This window comes from Sus scrofa, chromosome 13, assembly GCF_054392235.1.
Source record: "Sus scrofa isolate SSC_HxYL_T2T_F1_AM1 chromosome 13, Sscrofa_HxYL_maternal_Yorkshire_Landrace_v2.0, whole genome shotgun sequence".
NCBI lineage: Eukaryota > Metazoa > Chordata > Mammalia > Artiodactyla > Suidae > Sus > Sus scrofa.
The window spans coordinates 212,464,213-212,480,628 of record NC_139395.1 but is presented as its reverse complement, the minus strand read 5'-3'; the positions used below and the strand labels follow the sequence as shown (position 1 = coordinate 212,480,628).

Sequence of the window (16,416 nt, the reverse complement as noted above, 5' to 3'; positions counted from 1 at the left end):
TCTGATTCGACCCCTAGCCTGGGAACCTCCATGTGCCACCAGTCTGGCCCTAAAAGACAAAAAAAAACAAAAAACAAAAAAAAAAAATGTGTTCATTGAGTTCATCTATGAGAAATAAGTGTTTTTTTGGGAGAGAAATTTTTAGCAGCTTAATTCAAACTGTACTGTTATTGACAGAGAACATTTTAAGTTTAAATAATGGAAGTTTTTGGATTTAAGAACATTAAATACCATGTTAAAATTTTTTTTTTTATTTTAGAATGACTAGAGTCTATTGAAATGCTCTATAAGGGACTTGACATCTTACTACTACCCTGAGTTCTTTGAAGTAAAGATGAAGAAAATGAGAGGCTGCAGTGCCAACTGCTACCTGAGAAAAGGGTTGCTTTTTGTTTTTGTTTTTGTTTTTTTGCTTTTTAGGGCTGCACCCACGGGATATGGAGGTTCCCAGGCTAGGGGTCAAATCAGAGCTGTAGCTGTCAGCCTACACCACAGCCACAGCAACATTAGATCCGAGCCACATCTGTGACCTACACCACAACTCACGGCAACGCCGGATCCTTAACCCACTGAGCAAGGCCAGGAAAGGAACCTGCGTCCTCACGGATGCTAGTCAGATTGATTAGCCGCTGAGCCGTGACAGGAACTCTGAAAAGGGTTGTTTTTAACCACTTCATTTCCTAATGATCTGAGCCTGATCCTGGACTGCTAACTTTATTAGAGTTAACTGCTAAAGCTGTTACGTCTGTTTATACCCTGGTACCTTACTTCTAATGAAACTTAGTCTACTTCTTCCTGCATTACTGCATCCCACTAGGCCACAGTTGTCATTTTTGTAAAGCAGGACTACCACAGTGCCATTTACAAACTTGATCTCTAAATTACCACCCCAGCTTGTTGGCCCTATTGTAGCTGGAAATGATTGTACTGAAAGTCATCACCTGGTTTTGCTTTTTCATAGTTTTTTAAAACCTTATTTCTCATTGTTCTTACCTATGCTATTTAGAATAATAGTTCTCTATTTTTGTAATAAAGAGTTCAGCTTCATTGAGAGATTTCTTTGTTGAGTTCTTATAACCCTAATTTTAATTTTTTTGACTCAGTGAGATTAAAATAATTTCCCCCTCGCATTTAGGTAATGTCTTAGTTTTGTGTTTTTTTTTTTTTTTTAAACTCTTTAGGGGCCTGACGTACAAGGAATCTGGGGTAGACATTGCAGCTGGAAATATGCTGGTCAAAAAAATTAAGCCATTAGCAAAAGCCACTTCCAGACCAGGTAAGTCAGATCTTTCCTTTGCTGGTTCACTAACCATGAGAAACCATTGTAAATTGATTTGGGGCTTTGTAGTTTACTAAGGAAAATGTTCTAGATTAATGCCAAGTTGCTGTTAAGTCGTAGCCTGTTTAAGCCAAATTCATAGTCTTCTGCTTCTTTAATACTAAGAAAAGCATTTCTGTATAGCATTTGGAGTGGATAAGCCATGAGATCCTGCTGTATAGCACAGGGAACTATATCTAATCACTTGTGGTGGAACATGATGGAGGATAATGTGAGAAAAAGAATGTGTGTGTATATGTATGTATGTATAAGTGGGTCACTTTACTGTTCAGCAGAAATTGACAGGACATTGTAAATCAAATATAATTTTTTTAAAAAAATAGTTTTTCTTGGGAGTTCCCCAGCAGGTTAAGGATCTGGTATTGTCACTGCTGTGGCATGGGTTCCATCCCCAGACCCAGAGCTTACACATGCCACAGGCACAAACCAAAAAAAAAAGAAAGAAAGGGAGTTCCCGTCGTGGTGCAATGGTTAACGTAATCCGACTAGGAACCATGAGGTTGCGGGTTCGGTCCCTGCCCTTACTCAGTGGGTTAACGATCCAGCGTTGCCGTGAGCTGCAGTGTAGGTTGCAGATGCGGCTCGGATCCCGCGTTTCTGTAGGCCGGTGGCTACAGCTCCGATTCGACCCCTAGCCTAGGAACCTCCATATGCCGAGGGAGCGGCCCAAGAAATAGCAAAAAGACCAAAAAAAAGAAAGGCATTTCTTTCCTTTGGGTTTTGTTTTTTTTTTTTTTTTTTTTTTTGGCTTTTCTAGGGCCTGGCCCATGGTATATGGAGGTTCCCAGGCTAGGGGATGAATCAGAGCTGTAGCTGCCGGCCTACGCCACAGCCGCAGCAACACCAGCTCCTTAACCCACCGAACAAGGCTAGGGATTGAACCCTCAACCTCATGGTTCCTAGTCAGATTCGTTAACCACTGAGCCAGGATGGGAACTCCGCTTTCGTTTGCTTTTTAGGGCCTCACCTGTGGCATATGGAAGTTCCCAGGCTAGGGGTCAAACCAGAACTACAGCTGCAGGCCTACACCACAGCAACACGGGATCCAAGCCAATATTGCGACCTACACCACAGCTCATTGCAACACTGGATCCTTAATCCTCTGAGCGAGGCCAGGGATCAAACCCTCGTCCTCGTGGATACTGGTCAGATTCATTTCTGCTGCATCACAACAGGAACTCCCAGAAAAGCAGTTCTTTTTTTTTTTTTTTTTTTTTGTCTTTTTGCTATTTCTTTGGGCCGCTCCCTTGGCATATGGAGGTTCCCAGGCTAGGGGTCGAATCGGAGCTGTAGCCACTGGCCTACGCCAGAGCCACAGCAACGCGGGATCCGAGCCGCGTCTGCAACCTACACCACAGCTCACGGCAACGCTGGATCGTTAACCCACTGAGCAAGGGTAGGGACCGAACCTGTAACCTCATGGTTCCTAGTCGGATTCGTTAACCACTGCGCCACGTCGGGAACTCCCAGAAAAGCATTTCTTATCCATGATCTTAAACTACATTCTCAACTGTGGCTCAGATCTGATCCCTGGCACGGAAATTCTGTGCCTGGCCCAGGAACTCTATGCTTCAGGGCAGCCAAAAAGAAAGAAAGGAAGAAATCCAACAAGTAATTAATTTTCTCTTTTTATAGGTTGTGATGTTGATCTTGGAGGTTTTGCTGGTCTTTTTGATTTGAAAGCAGCTGGTTTCAGTGATCCTCTTCTAGCCTGTGGGACAGACGGCGTTGGAACCAAACTGAAGGTAATCAGACACCTAGGTTAATAAAGGCCTTTTGCGAAAGAGAATAATTTACTGTGTCAAATACATATGTTTTTCCTTTTGACATATGTACTAAAGGGAAACATGTCAAATAAACATGTAATTGGCTAAAACGTCTATGTTTCTAACACCGTGTTGCTGAGGCTGTATCTGGACAGAAGGGTTATTCTAAGAGATAAAAGGAAATACTTTGGTACCAAGTAGCTTAGCACGTGTTCTTTTGTCTTTAGGTTTTCAGAACAGCTAGCAAAAAGTCAGTAATATTTGTTAGCCTCCACTGATAAATTGATAAGATAGAGTTTGGAGCTTATTCTCTTTTGTGGAAGTTTGTTATCCTTTTATATAGATTGCCCAGCAGTGCCATAAACATGATACCATTGGTCAAGATTTGGTTGCAATGTGTGTAAATGATATTTTGGCACAAGGAGCCGAGCCCCTCTTTTTCCTCGATTACTTTTCCTGTGGAAAACTTGACCTCAATACGACGGAAGCTGTTGTGGCTGGAATCGCTGAAGCTTGTAAAAAAGCCGGATGTGCTCTCCTCGGTATGATCATCCATTTTAATCACACGTCTTTCTTACTGTGTTTCAGCACCATGTATAAACATGGTACCAACAGAGCTAATAGAGCCAACAAGAGAAACTGTCGCAAGTTGAGGTAGATAAAATACAGATAATACTAAGGAAAACTTCTGCCTTGATGCCCTCCAGCCCTCCCCTCAAGGGTTTGTCCCCCAGACCCAGACTCAGTAGTCAGTCCAGCACCATCAGCCAGGCCTTCTCTTTCTCTGTGACCCTTGACCACCATTTCCACTTCCATCTCTCACTGGCCTCCTGGACAGACAGGGTAGGGGGCTGTTTCTGCCTCATGGCCCTGCAGCAGAGGGCATTCTGAATTCACTTAAGCCCTATTTTCCTACAGAAATGACACTAAGGAGTTCCCCTTGTGGCTCAGTGGGTTAAGAACCCAGCTAGTATCCATGAGGATGCAGGTTCAGTCACTGGCTTTGCTCGGTGGATTAAAGGATCCGGCATTGCCGTGAGCTGTGTGTAGGTCACAGACACAGCTTGGATCGTGAGTTGCTGTGGCTGTGGTGCAGGCCAGCAGCTGCAGCTCTGATTCAACTCTGAGTCTGGGAACTTCCATAGGCAGCACTTTCGGCCCTAAAAAAAGAAAAAAGAAATGACACTAAAAATAAAATGTACCCAAGGTTAATGGAAATATTGCTTAAATTACAATACTATTTCTGTGGACATGTCTGTCCCAAAAGCCAAAATTGCCTTTCAGCCGTCTGTTTGAACAGTTTCTAGTTTGGATCTGCCTACCTAGACCCTATATTTGTGTGATATGGTAGCACCGTGAACCAGGGCTTTTTTTTTTTTTTTTTTTCTTTTTTAGGGCCAGACCAATGGCATATGGAGCATCCCAGGCTAGGGATCAAATCAGAGCTGCGGCTGATGGCCTACACCACAACAGATCCGAGCCGTGTCTGTGACCTACAACCACAGCTCACAGCAACACCAGATCCTTAACCCACTGACCTAGGCCAGGGATCAAACCTGTGCCTCATGGATGCTAGTGAGATTCGTTAACCGCTGAGCCGCAACAGGAACTCCCAGGGCTTATTTTTTTAGGCCAGGGCATTTGGAGTTAGGCAAATCTGCTTATATCACTTCCCTAAGCCTGACTCTTATTGGAGCATAGAGTGATTATAAAGATCAAATACAGGTGGAAGCATTTCTGAAACTAAACTTCTAGGGAAAGGGCATTAAATTCCGCTTGAGCATTCATCCCGTAAAAATAATAATGTTTGGAGGCTATACTCACCCTTTGTGGAAATTAATGCTCTTCCTCCTGAAAGCATGCCTGATTGGAAAGTTTTATTGGGTGACTCTTAAGAGTACATTTTATTGAATGTGTTTAATTGTTCATATGAAGAGTAGCTGGTGTCACTACTTTCTAGACATTTTTATAAATATCCAGTGACTTCTTGCTCTTGTTTTCTTTTTCTGCCAGGGGGTGAAACAGCAGAAATGCCTGACATGTACCCTCCTGGAGAGTATGACTTAGCCGGTTTTGCCGTTGGTGCCATGGAACGAGATCAGAAACTCCCTCATCTGGAAAGAATCACGGAAGGGGACGCTGTTATTGGAGTGGCTTCATCTGGTCTTCACAGCAATGGATTTAGCCTTGTGAGGAAAATCATAGCAAAATCTTCCCTCCAGTACTCCTCTCCAGCACCTGATGGCTGTGGTGACCAGACCTTGGGTAAACTTACTCACGTTTAAACTCTTCTGCTTTGAGACATCTGAGCAGGGAGTTCCCGTCATGACTCAGCAGTAACAAACTTGACTAGTATCCAGGAGGACTCGGGTTCCATCCCTGGCCTCACTCAGTGGGTTCAGGATCTGGTGTTGCTATGAGCTGTGGTGTAGGTCACAGATGCAGCTCGGATCTGGCGTTGCTGTGGCTGTGGTGTAGCCCAGTAGCTCCAGCTCTGATCTGACCCCTAACCTGGGAACTTCCATATGCTGTGGGTGTGGCCTTGAAAAGACAAAAAAAGAAATGCCTGAGCAATGACTTTGTGGGGTTACTCTTTTGTTACTTTAAGTTAGAATGCAGCAGGTTACTTATCCTGTGGTTTGGCTGTTTGGACATTATTGTAGAACTGGTGTGTCGGGCAGGGTCACAGTCATTCTTTCTCTCTTTCAGAATCATTTTTTATATATGCTTTGTTTTATATTCATAGACTAAATGTTTGTCTTACCTTCCTAACAGGGGACTTACTTCTAACTCCGACCAGAATCTACAGCCATTCGCTGTTACCTGTACTACGCTCGGGACATGTTAAGGCCTTTGCCCATATTACTGGTGGAGGATTGCTGGAAAACATCCCCAGAGTCCTCCCTCAGAAATTTGGGGTGGATTTAGGTAAGATTGCTCAAAAGAACTTTTGTTCAGAAAACCATTAGAAGAAAAAACACACTGTGGGAGGAAACTCTGGGTAAGTAGTGCACATGTGGAGTAGGAAGTGGGAATACAGTGTTTGTTGCAATGTTTCTGTGAGTAAAAGTCCAGTTGGGTGCCCATGTGCAGAGAGTAAGCCTTATAGCTAAGAGAGTGGAGGACCCCAAAAGGTGTTGCTCAGTGTTCCAGCCAGTGTGAAGGTTCAGAGGTGGACTTTCTAAAAAAGACTCATCCGAAGCAGGGAGTAAACCATGTAAAAGTATCAACTCCAAGCAAGGATTTCTACATGACACTGGTCAGCAGTGTCAGAAAGCAACTTGGGAGTTCCCAGTGTGGTGCGGCGGAAACGAATCCGACTAGGAACCATGAGGCTGCAGGTTTGATCCCCGGCCTCGCTCAGTGGGTTAAAGGATCTGGCATTGCTATGAGCTGTGGTGTACGTTGCAGACATGGCTCATATCTACCATTGCTGTGGCTGTGGCATAGGCCAGCATCTACAGCTCCGATTTGACCCCTAGCCTGGGAACTTCCATGTGCCATGGGTGCAGCCCTAGAAAGACAAAAAAAAAAAGGCAGCTTGGTGAGGGTAGATATCAGCCCCCAGATTACCGGGGGGTGGAAGTGGGATTAGTGGCAGAGATAGAGACAATCTTGAGTGAAGCAGTCAAGGTCAGAAACAAGAATGAGACAGGAAGCAACGCATTCACTCCGTATCAGGAGTAGGTTAATCGGACAACTGTGACTTGTTTTCAGACGCCCGGACCTGGAGGATCCCCAGGATCTTCTCCTGGTTACAGCAGCTAGGACATCTCTCAGAAGAAGAGATGGCCAGAACATTTAACTGTGGGATTGGGGCTGCCCTCGTGGTGTCAAAGGATCTGACAGAGCAGATTCTGCAAGATATTGAGCGGCATAAGGAAGAAGCCTGGGTGATTGGCAAGGTGGTAGCGTGTCCTGAAGGTAATTGCTCCTTATTTAGTTGCTCTTAGATGTATAATCTGAAATATGACTATGCCCTGCCTTGCTAGCTCTCTGCCCACCTTCTGGTCCAGCTACTGCTATGGCTGTAACATGAAACACCCCTGCCAGTAATACCGCAGGTCTCTTCATTCCTGCCTCAGGGGCCTGACGCCTCTGTGCAGCACTCACACCTGCATAGCTACACCCTACAGGACGACCCCTGACCGATGGGGTGAGAGCTAGTGAATAAATGCCGACTTTAGGGACAGAAGAAGGGAGCAGTTCTGAGCCACAGTCCACGTGGCTTCTTTGAGGGGCCCAGTGGAATCAAGACCCACTTGCCCACGTGGTGGCCAGTTCAATTACACTCTTATGTTGGCTCCCCCATATCATTCTCCCCACCCTCATTCTGGTTCCCTAGGATCCTTTCCCAAAGTAATCTCCTTGCACGCAAGACCTTGTCTCAGGCTCTGCTTTGCGGTTCAGCTCAGTTAAGGGGTAATGAGTGAGCACCCTGACAAGTACTATATGTTACTCAGGACTCTAAGAAGTACTGGAAATTGGCAGAATGACAGAAAACAAACTCACATTCGCTAACGGAGATGCCAGGGCTTGTTGATTTTGTATCTGTCTTTCATTCCTTTATTGTGTGGGTTTCATTTTCAGGCAGGCTCTCCAAATACCGGAAAGACATGTTGAGCCCACATCCTTCAGCTCCCGTTGCAATAAGAGAAACCCTCTCTTTCTCAACATCCTCTATCAAATGTTTGAATGGTCTTGCTTGATTTGCATGCCTACTGTTGAGGCCAAGAGGTCCTAGCACTATTGTGGGCGGAAGATTAGTGGGAAGGGGGAGATGGATCACTGGCAGGCAGTAATCTGTCCGCTGTATGTTTAGATATGGTGCTGTAACTTTTAGTTGAAGTGGGCTATTATATATGTTTACTTTCAGGAAATTAAAACACTTCCCTTTCCATATTACTGTTAATTCATAATGGTTCTTTAGTTATTTATTGGGTGTGTTTGAAACAAAGGTTCTCCTCATGTGAAAGTCAAGCATCTGATTGAAAGCATGCAAATAAATGGATCAGTGTTGGAGAATGGCACCCTGAAAAATCATTTCTCTGTTCAACCGAAAAAGGCAAGAGTAGCTGTCTTAATATCTGGCACAGGTGAGATATGGCTTCCTCTTTACTATGCAGCTGTAGCAATGCTCTTCCTTTTCTCCCTCTCCACCGCCGCCCCTCAAAAGAAAAAACAAAAAACAAAAAAACGCTCCTTCCAACTATGAGAACAGTCTCCGTAGAGTGGGGCTGGGTATCATTAAGGAGTGTTATCTTTTCTACATCCTCCGTCTTTCCACTTGAGAGACAGCTTCTAAGGAGAATTGAGGGTGTCAGGAAGATGACTGAAGAGAGAGAAACTAGAAAAGATGAAAAACGTGGAAATTCCAACTTGAATCATAGATTCGTAGTTGAAAAGTCTTTAACAGTTGAGGCTTTTTTATTGTGAGCCTCACAGGAAGTCCACCGTTGAGGCTTTTTTAAACATTGTTACCAGTGATATGAAATTTGTGTTGGACTCTTGTGACAGGGTAAGATAATAAGAGCATTGTATTCTCTCTGATGGATCAATATAATATAGTGTGATTTTTTTCCCCCCACTATTTTAAGTAACATTGCTATGAACATCCTTGTAAATATACAGTAAGTTTGGAGTTCCCATCATGGCTCAGTGGTTAACGAATCTGACTAGCATCCATGAGGACACAGGTTTGATCCCTTGCCTTGCTCAGTGGGTTAAGGATCCAGCGTTGCGGTGAGCTGTGGTGTAGGTCGCAGACAAGGTTCAGATCCTGCATTGCTGTGGCTGTGATATAGGCTTGCAGCTATAGGTCCGATTAGACTCCTGTCCTGGGAACCTCCATATGTCTCAGGTGTGGCCCTGAAACAGCAAAATAAGTAAATAAACAGTAAGTTCATAAGTGCATATCTGATTATTTCTTTAGGATACATTCCCAGAAGGGTAATTGCTTTACAAATCCACTTTAAGGTTTTGAGATACTTTAGACCTAAGTTGATGGTAAAGCAAAGAAACTCTTGTAAGGACCACAGTAGTTTATTCTTCTCGAGAGGATTGATTTTTCTTGCTTAATTAAGCAGGTTATTCCTCATTAGTTTTAAAGTTGTACCATTTCTACTGCTATACTACATCATATTATTTTGCAGAAGCAATCTCACATCCTCAAACCAGAAACTCCTATTTTCATAAAATACTAATCCATTATTTCAAGAGGATGCAAAAAGCCTCACAAATTTTGCCAATCTTTTCAAAAGTCCTGACCACTCTCTATTCAAAATGGCGTAAACGGCTCCCATCATGGCTCAGTGGAAACAAATTTGACCAGTATCCTTGAGGACGCAGGTTTGATCTCTGGCCTCGCTTAGTGGGTTAAGGATCTGGTGTTGCTGTGGCTGTAGTGTAGGCCGGCAGCTACAGCTCCAATTTGACCACTAGCCTGGGAACCTCCATATGCTGCAGGCGTGGCCCTAAAAAGACAAAAAAAAAAAAAAAAAAAGGTATAAACCTTTTTAAGAAATGTAAGCTGGAGTTCCGGTGGCTCAGCAGTAACCTGGAGTTCCCATGGCTCAGCAGCGAGCTGGAGTTCTGTGGCTCAGCGGGTTCAGAACCCAACATAATGTCTGTGAGGATGTAGTCAGGATGCTCAGTGGATCAAGCATCCAGTGTTGCCGCAAGCTGTGAAGCAGGTTGCAGATGCAGCTCTAACCCAGCTTAGCTGTGGCTGTGGTGTAGGCTTCATCTGCAGCTCCAGTTCAGCCCCTAGCCTGGGAAAGCCCACATGCTGCAGGTGTGGCCATGAAAAAAAAAAAAAAAAAACAGTGTGAGTTCACCTGTGTCTTTCTCCCCTTTTCAGGATCGAACCTCCAAGCCCTCATCGAGAGCACTCAGGCACCAAGTAGCTCTGCACACATCATTGTTGTGATCTCCAACAAAGCAGCAGTGGCCGGCTTAGATAAAGCAGCAAGAGCCGGCATCCCCACCAGGGTAAGTTCCTTTGAAAAGAATCTTCCTGCAGGCTACATTTAAACTCAAAATCTACCCCCAGCTGTTCCTTGGACTTCCGGATTTGGGGAGGGTGCTGGGCTTGCCTTTCTGCTTCATCCTCTCCATTCCTTAATTATGTGTAAAGACAGCGTTTTAAAAAAATTTTTTGGGAGTTCCCGTCGTGGCGCACTGGTTAACGAATCCGACTAGGAACCATGAGGTTGCGGGTTCGGTCCCTGCCCTTGCTCAGTGGGTTAACGATCCAGCGTTGCCGTGAGCTGTGGTGTAGGTTGCAGACGCGGCTCGGATCCCGCGTTGCTGCGGCTCGGATCCCGAGTTGCTGTGGCTCTGGCGTAGGCCGGTGGCTACAGCTCCAATTCGACCCCTAGCCTGGGAACCTCCATATGCCGCGGGAGCGGCCCAAGAAATAGCAACAACAACAACAACAAAAGACAAAAAAAAAAAAATTTTTTTTTGGCAAATATGTTGAAAACAGACTGTACTTCTCTTTTTCCACTCTAGGTAATTAATCACAAATTATATAAAGATCGTGTAGCATTCGACATGGCAGTTGACCAAGTCCTTGAAGAGTTCTCCACAGACATAGTCTGTCTTGCAGGATTCATGAGAATTTTATCTGGCCCCTTTGTTAGAAAATGGAATGGTGAGCAGAAATTCTTTTGACACCACACTGACACATTGACTGAAAAAGGACTACAGGGTGGTTGACTGGCCAAATGGTCCCAGTCAGGAGATACTTACTAGGACATTTTATTTTGACCCAGGTCGTAACTGCAGTTCCTTTACCTCAGCCCAGAGAGTGACCCAGTGGTGATTTATTGTCGTGTTTTCTTTACTGGTTTTGTTGTTGTTGGCCTGCTAGAATTATGTTTTCTAACATAGCTTGAATTGGTTTCATGTGTGGCTACAAATGTAACATTTCATCTTCTGAACAAATATGGGGAAGAGACTTTTCACTTGTTCAGAAGCCAGAGGGTGATTCCCGGTATCCCTTCATGAGCAGTTGCTCCTCCCCGAGGACGCGTGAACCATTCTTTGCCTGAAGAGGGCAAGCACGGCGGCGTCGCCCCTTAATGCCTTTTCCCACAAGTTTGCGCCGCCTCCTGTGGTCCTGTTTTGTGCACATGTTTGGTCAGTAAATGCATTTTCTCTCCAGAGGGTGTTATGTTTTCTTCAATGAATATAGTTAGAGCACTTGGGGGACAATATACAACAGGCAGTGCCTTGGGTGGCACAAGGCTCACAGACTGACTAATCCAGCATCTGGCTGGTGGACATGCCACTTTGTGGTTAGAAGTCAAGCGCAGAGAGTTCCTTATGCGGAAACCAGCAACAAGCTGAATTTTCTTCAAGAGCCTTGTCATCCAGATTAGACCCTGTCCCATCCAATTTAAGGTCACTGCAGGTGCCTGTTCAGACTCCCCCTCAGGGTATGTGTCTTCAGCTGCGCAAGGCGGAAACCTGCTCCTCCCAGAGGAGCCTATACCTCCCCTTAACTCACCTCCTGCCTTGACAAAGAGAACACCCATCCTAGAGAAATCCTGCTCCTGTTGACTCCTGATTCTAGACAGGAAAGTGTATGTTCCTTGACAGAATACATAAGATTTTATTAAATTCTGACAGCTACGCTTTAATTAATTTCCAGGGAAAATGCTCAACATCCACCCATCCTTGCTCCCTTCATTTAAGGGTTCAAATGCCCATGAGCAAGTCCTGGATGCCGGGGTCACAGTCACTGGGTGCACTGTGCATTTCGTAGCTGTGAGTATGTCTCTTCCTACCAAAGCGTTATTAGTATTTAAATGTAAATTGTACTGGCCAGAGTAATGTTCGAAATTTTCCTTTTCCTTTCCAGGAGGATGTCGATGCTGGACAAATTGTTTTACAAGAAGCTGTTCCAGTGAAGAGGGGAGACACCATTGAAACTCTCTCTGAAAGAGTAAAATTAGCAGAGCATAAAATATTTCCCTCAGCCCTCCAGCTGGTGGCCAGTGGCACTGTACAGCTTGGAGAAAATGGCAAGATCCGTTGGGTCAGAGAGGAATGAAGTGTCCTTGTCCAGGGATGGAGCCAGCTTTGAACAAATCTGACCACTGCAGAGTGGCTTTCCTCATGGACTCAGCCCTAAAAGATCCAAAGCATACCGGTACAGTCTCCAGTGGTCTTGCAGGTTTTACCTGCGTGGGGCCTTCTTGGTTACAGTCAAACTGGTCATTCAGAATTCCTTTTGCTCTCAGCCAAGCAGGATACCAAAACTTAATCTTAGGTTCTTTCTCATAGAGTTAGTTAACAAGTCTAGGAAGTTAATAGCTCTTCCCCCATGTTGAGTATATCTATGCCGATTTGAATTGAGATTTCGCTAATTATTCTCATCATAAGTTGGTGTCATAAAACTTCTGGGGAGCTCCCACTTCTGAGGGTAGTATGCTTTGAAGTATCATTAAACTTTCCTCTAATAATTGACAATTTCTACCATACCCATATTTTAGCTTCATAGTTTGAGAGGATGGAAGGCAATCTACCCAGACTAGTAAAGAGTATCATGAGACTGCGTGCATTTCCCACTCTAGCCAGTATTTCCAATTTGGATATTCAGTTCGGGAACCAGGAGGTCTGGGTTGACATACTGGGCACATGCACTTGACCCTACACAGAGGACCAACCACATTTCTTTCTTTAATAGCTGAGCGAACAGGCAATGGCCACCTGGCCCACAGCCAGGCAACCAGCCCGCCTGAGACTGCCGAGCCTCCTTCCGGGTGGCCTAAGAGCCCTGCCTGCCCAACAGGACGACCTTCCCGCAAGGGAACAGCACAGATGTACACTAGTTACAAACAGAAGATAATCAACTCCCACCTTAAGACAGGAGGGAGCACAGAGGGTCCCGGGGAAGCAGAGTGCCAGAAAAAAGAAACGAGACCTTTGCCAAGAGACCCTCCTCACTGCCTCTGGTCCAAGTAGGTTTCCCCAGGCAGCTGGCAGCATTACCCTACCTCTTGTTGACCGCAGTCAGCAACTGCCATCAGATGGGAAGTCCAGGTACATCATTTCACATAGGTGCCTTTGCTGCAAAAACAACTGATTCACTTTTTTTCTAGAGTTCACTCAACATAAGTAAGCATCTATACGCCAAACACTGTCCTATGCCATTTTTAGGACGTTAGAAGATACAAAGGAACATGTTACTGGTTGATAAAATCGCATATTGTGATAAAAGTAGAAGCTGGTACTAGGATGTAAATTAGAAAAATCAATGTGAATTTATGCTTTTAGAAATATAGTTGTCTAGCTCTTAACTTTGACACTAGTCTCCACAAAAAGGAACCCAAACTCCACAGAAGGTAGCTAATTCAGTATCTTGGGATAGGAAGAATCAAAGTGTGTAGAAACTAGGCGTTTGCTTAAAGGGTATCCTACTGTCTAGTTTGTGATAAACTGAATGTTATTTGTACATGTTGAGTGTGAACAGCCATTGGCTTATAATACTCAAAGACAAAAGGTCATTGAAGTTATGAAGAGTCATAATGCATAAAAGGGTGAAAACAAGATGTTAATCGTTTAATAAATATAGATGTTTGTCTTTTATTATAGCTGTCTGTTTCTATTTGTGTGTAAGCAGGAGTAAAACAGATTAGCCCCCTTAATCAACATCGTGTTCAGGTGGCAAGATACAGGGTGGGTAGGGGAAAGGGGGCTTCAACTCTCAAGCAGTTCTGGTCACACACAACCATCAAAGAAAGGATCCAGGGAGTTCCCGTCGTGGCACGGCAGAAACGAATCCGACTAGGAACCCTGAGGCTGCAGGTTCGCTCGGTGGGTTAAGAATCCGGCATTGCCATGAGCTGTATAGGTTGCAGACACGGCTTGGACCCTGCATGGCTGTGGCTGTGGTATAAGCCGGCAGCAACAGCTCCAATTAGACCCCTAGCCTGGGAACCTCCATATGCCAAGGGTGTGGCCCTCAAAAGACAAAAGACAAAAAACAAAGGATCCAAGTGTGAGTTCCAAAATAATAATAAACCAAACATTCTCAAGAGGAATGTTATCATTTCTGAGGGGTTTCGTAGTTTCTAACTGGTACAGCCAGTCCCTCTTCATTACTCTTTCTCACCAGAATTTTCTTGGCTGTGCTCTCCCATGCTATACGACCGGAACCACAGCCAAAATCCTACCCAGGGAGACACTGGCAAGGACACTGCTGCCTTAGCCAAGTCAGGCTCCCTCAGCCCCGCTTCCACTCACTGGGCACTCAGCCTGCAGCTGCTCCCACAACCCTAATGCACTCTGAATGCCTCTGTCTCCGGGTCACTTGTCCAGGCAGGATTATCTTGCTGGTCAAGTTTAGGTCACTCACCTTGCATTCATGGCCAGGAGGCAAAGAGAACAGGAAAATAGCCTTTGGGCTGTCAGTGAAACTGCCTCTCCAAAAGTGGTAGATTCCTGTGCTCAGCAGCCCCCCTTACAGGTCGAGAGACAGATGCCATTGTACGTAGTTCAAGATTAATAAAATTCTAGGTTTGTTTGTTTTTTTTTAAGTTCATGTTATGCTCACAGTTGCTCTTATCTCCCTGAGCTGCTTTTTACCAATTAACTAATAAATAAATTTTACCTTTTCCATCACTATTTGCTTTTAGACAATCTGATAGCCATTATTTCACAAGCCATATAAACCTTATATTAACCACAACACAAGTCCATTTTCCTTAACAGGAGTCAATTTTTAACTCACATTTTAAAATTAATCCAGGAGTTCCCTGGTGGCCTAGTGGGTTAGGGCACCAGTGTTGTCACTGCTGTGGCACGGATTAGACCCATGGCCCAGTAACTTCCGCAATGCTGTGGGGGCAGCCAAAAAAATAAAAAGGTAAAAATCCTTAAATGGAGGAGTTCCTGTTACGGCTCCGCAGTAACAAACCTGACTAGTATCCATGAGGATTCGGGTTCAATTCCTGGCCTAGCTCAGTGGGGTAAGGATCCAGTGTTGCCGTGAGCTGTAGTGTAGGTCACAGAAATAGCTCAGATCTGGTGTTGCTCTGGCTGTGGTGTAGACTGGCAGCTGCAGCTCAGATTCCACCCCTAGCCTGGGTACTTTCATATGCTGCACCAGTGGCCCTTAAAAAAAAGAAAACAAAAAAACAAAAATTCTTAGGTGGAAATAATTCAAATGTCCATCAACTAATGAATTGATAAAATGTAGACTAGCTGTAAATGAAATACTATGCTGCCATAAAAAGGAGTGAAGTACTGATGTATCCTGCAATGTGGATGAACCTTGAAACATGCTAAGTGAAAGAAGCCAGTCACAGGACCGCATACTTTAGATTCCATTTGCATGGAATGTCCGGAATAGGCAAATCTTTAGAGACAGAGAGTAGATTCGACCAGAGCTGTGGGGATAAAGGTATTTGGAAATGATGACTACATCTTTTCTTTTTGGGTAACAATGCACTAAATGAGAAGGTGCCAAAATCAATTGTGATAGTTGCTCCACCTCTGAACCCACCTAAGCCACTGAACTGTACTCTTTAAATGGGGGAAGAGTGTGGCCTAGGAATTATAATCAATAAAACTGTTCCCTCAAAACAAGAGATACTATTCCTCTGTTACCATAAAAATATAAATTCAAAGTTTTTTGTTTGGTTTTGGCTGAGCATGAGGCATGTGGAAGTTCCCAGGCAAGGGATGGAACCCCCACCACAGCAATAACCAAGCTGCTGCAGTGACAATGTCTCAGTGACAGTGGCAGATTCCTAACCCATTTCACCACAGGAGAGCTCCCAAAATACCCCACATTCAGAAAGAAGTCACTTATATGAATAGAGAGGACTTCATGCTTTGTGACGGGAACCACACTAAAGACTAATCTGAATAGCAATCCTAAGCCTCCAATCCCCCATCTGTTAACGTGGTAAACCCCTAAGTAAGCTTATTTAAAATGCTAACTCCTGAGCCCCACGTGCATTCTGAGCATTGCAATAAAGCATTGAATGAAGATTTTTATATTCTAAATTGATCTCATTTTTTTTAAAGCTTCATGAATTGAAATATACGTGGACAGGTGAAAGTCAAACTGCATTTAAAAAGTAATCAAAGGAGTTCCCGTTGTGGTGCAGCAGAAACAAATCCAACTAGGAATCATGAGGTTGCAGGTTCGAGCCCTGGCCTTGCTCAGGGGGTTAAGGATCCAGCATTGCCGTGAGCTGTAGTGTAGGTCGAAGACGTGGCTTGGATCTGGCGTTGCTGTGGCTGTGGTGTAGGCCAGCAGCTGTAGCTCCAATTAGACCCCTATGCTGGGAACCT

At 44.5% G+C, this 16,416-nt stretch overlaps 1 protein-coding gene across 6 annotated transcripts in view; it reads left to right on the top strand.

Annotated features, from left to right (window-relative positions):
* The window catches only part of GART (phosphoribosylglycinamide formyltransferase, phosphoribosylglycinamide synthetase, phosphoribosylaminoimidazole synthetase), a 30,765-nt gene extending 17,064 nt beyond the window's left edge, over window positions 1-13,701 (top strand). For 4 of the 6 annotated variants that reach the window (XM_084991984.1, XM_084991983.1, XM_084991986.1 and 1 more), the window contains 11 exons: window positions 1,182-1,276; window positions 2,975-3,084; window positions 3,449-3,647; window positions 5,119-5,370; window positions 5,881-6,033; window positions 6,823-7,029; window positions 8,064-8,201; window positions 9,965-10,095; window positions 10,618-10,759; window positions 11,762-11,877; window positions 11,972-13,701. In XM_084991984.1, coding sequence (XP_084848110.1) covers window positions 1,182-1,276; window positions 2,975-3,084; window positions 3,449-3,647; window positions 5,119-5,370; window positions 5,881-6,033; window positions 6,823-7,029; window positions 8,064-8,201; window positions 9,965-10,095; window positions 10,618-10,759; window positions 11,762-11,877; window positions 11,972-12,163 — 1,735 coding nt within the window. In that variant the 3' untranslated portion in view covers window positions 12,164-13,701. Of the gene's footprint in view, window positions 1-1,181; window positions 1,277-2,974; window positions 3,085-3,448; window positions 4,141-4,585; window positions 5,371-5,880; window positions 6,382-6,587; window positions 7,030-8,063; window positions 8,202-9,964; window positions 10,096-10,617; window positions 10,760-11,761; window positions 11,878-11,971 lie in introns of all 6 variants that reach the window. The other 2 variants (XR_014825144.1, XR_014825145.1) reach the window with 2 other exon arrangements.
* The last annotated feature ends 2,715 nt before the right edge of the window (window positions 13,702-16,416 follow it).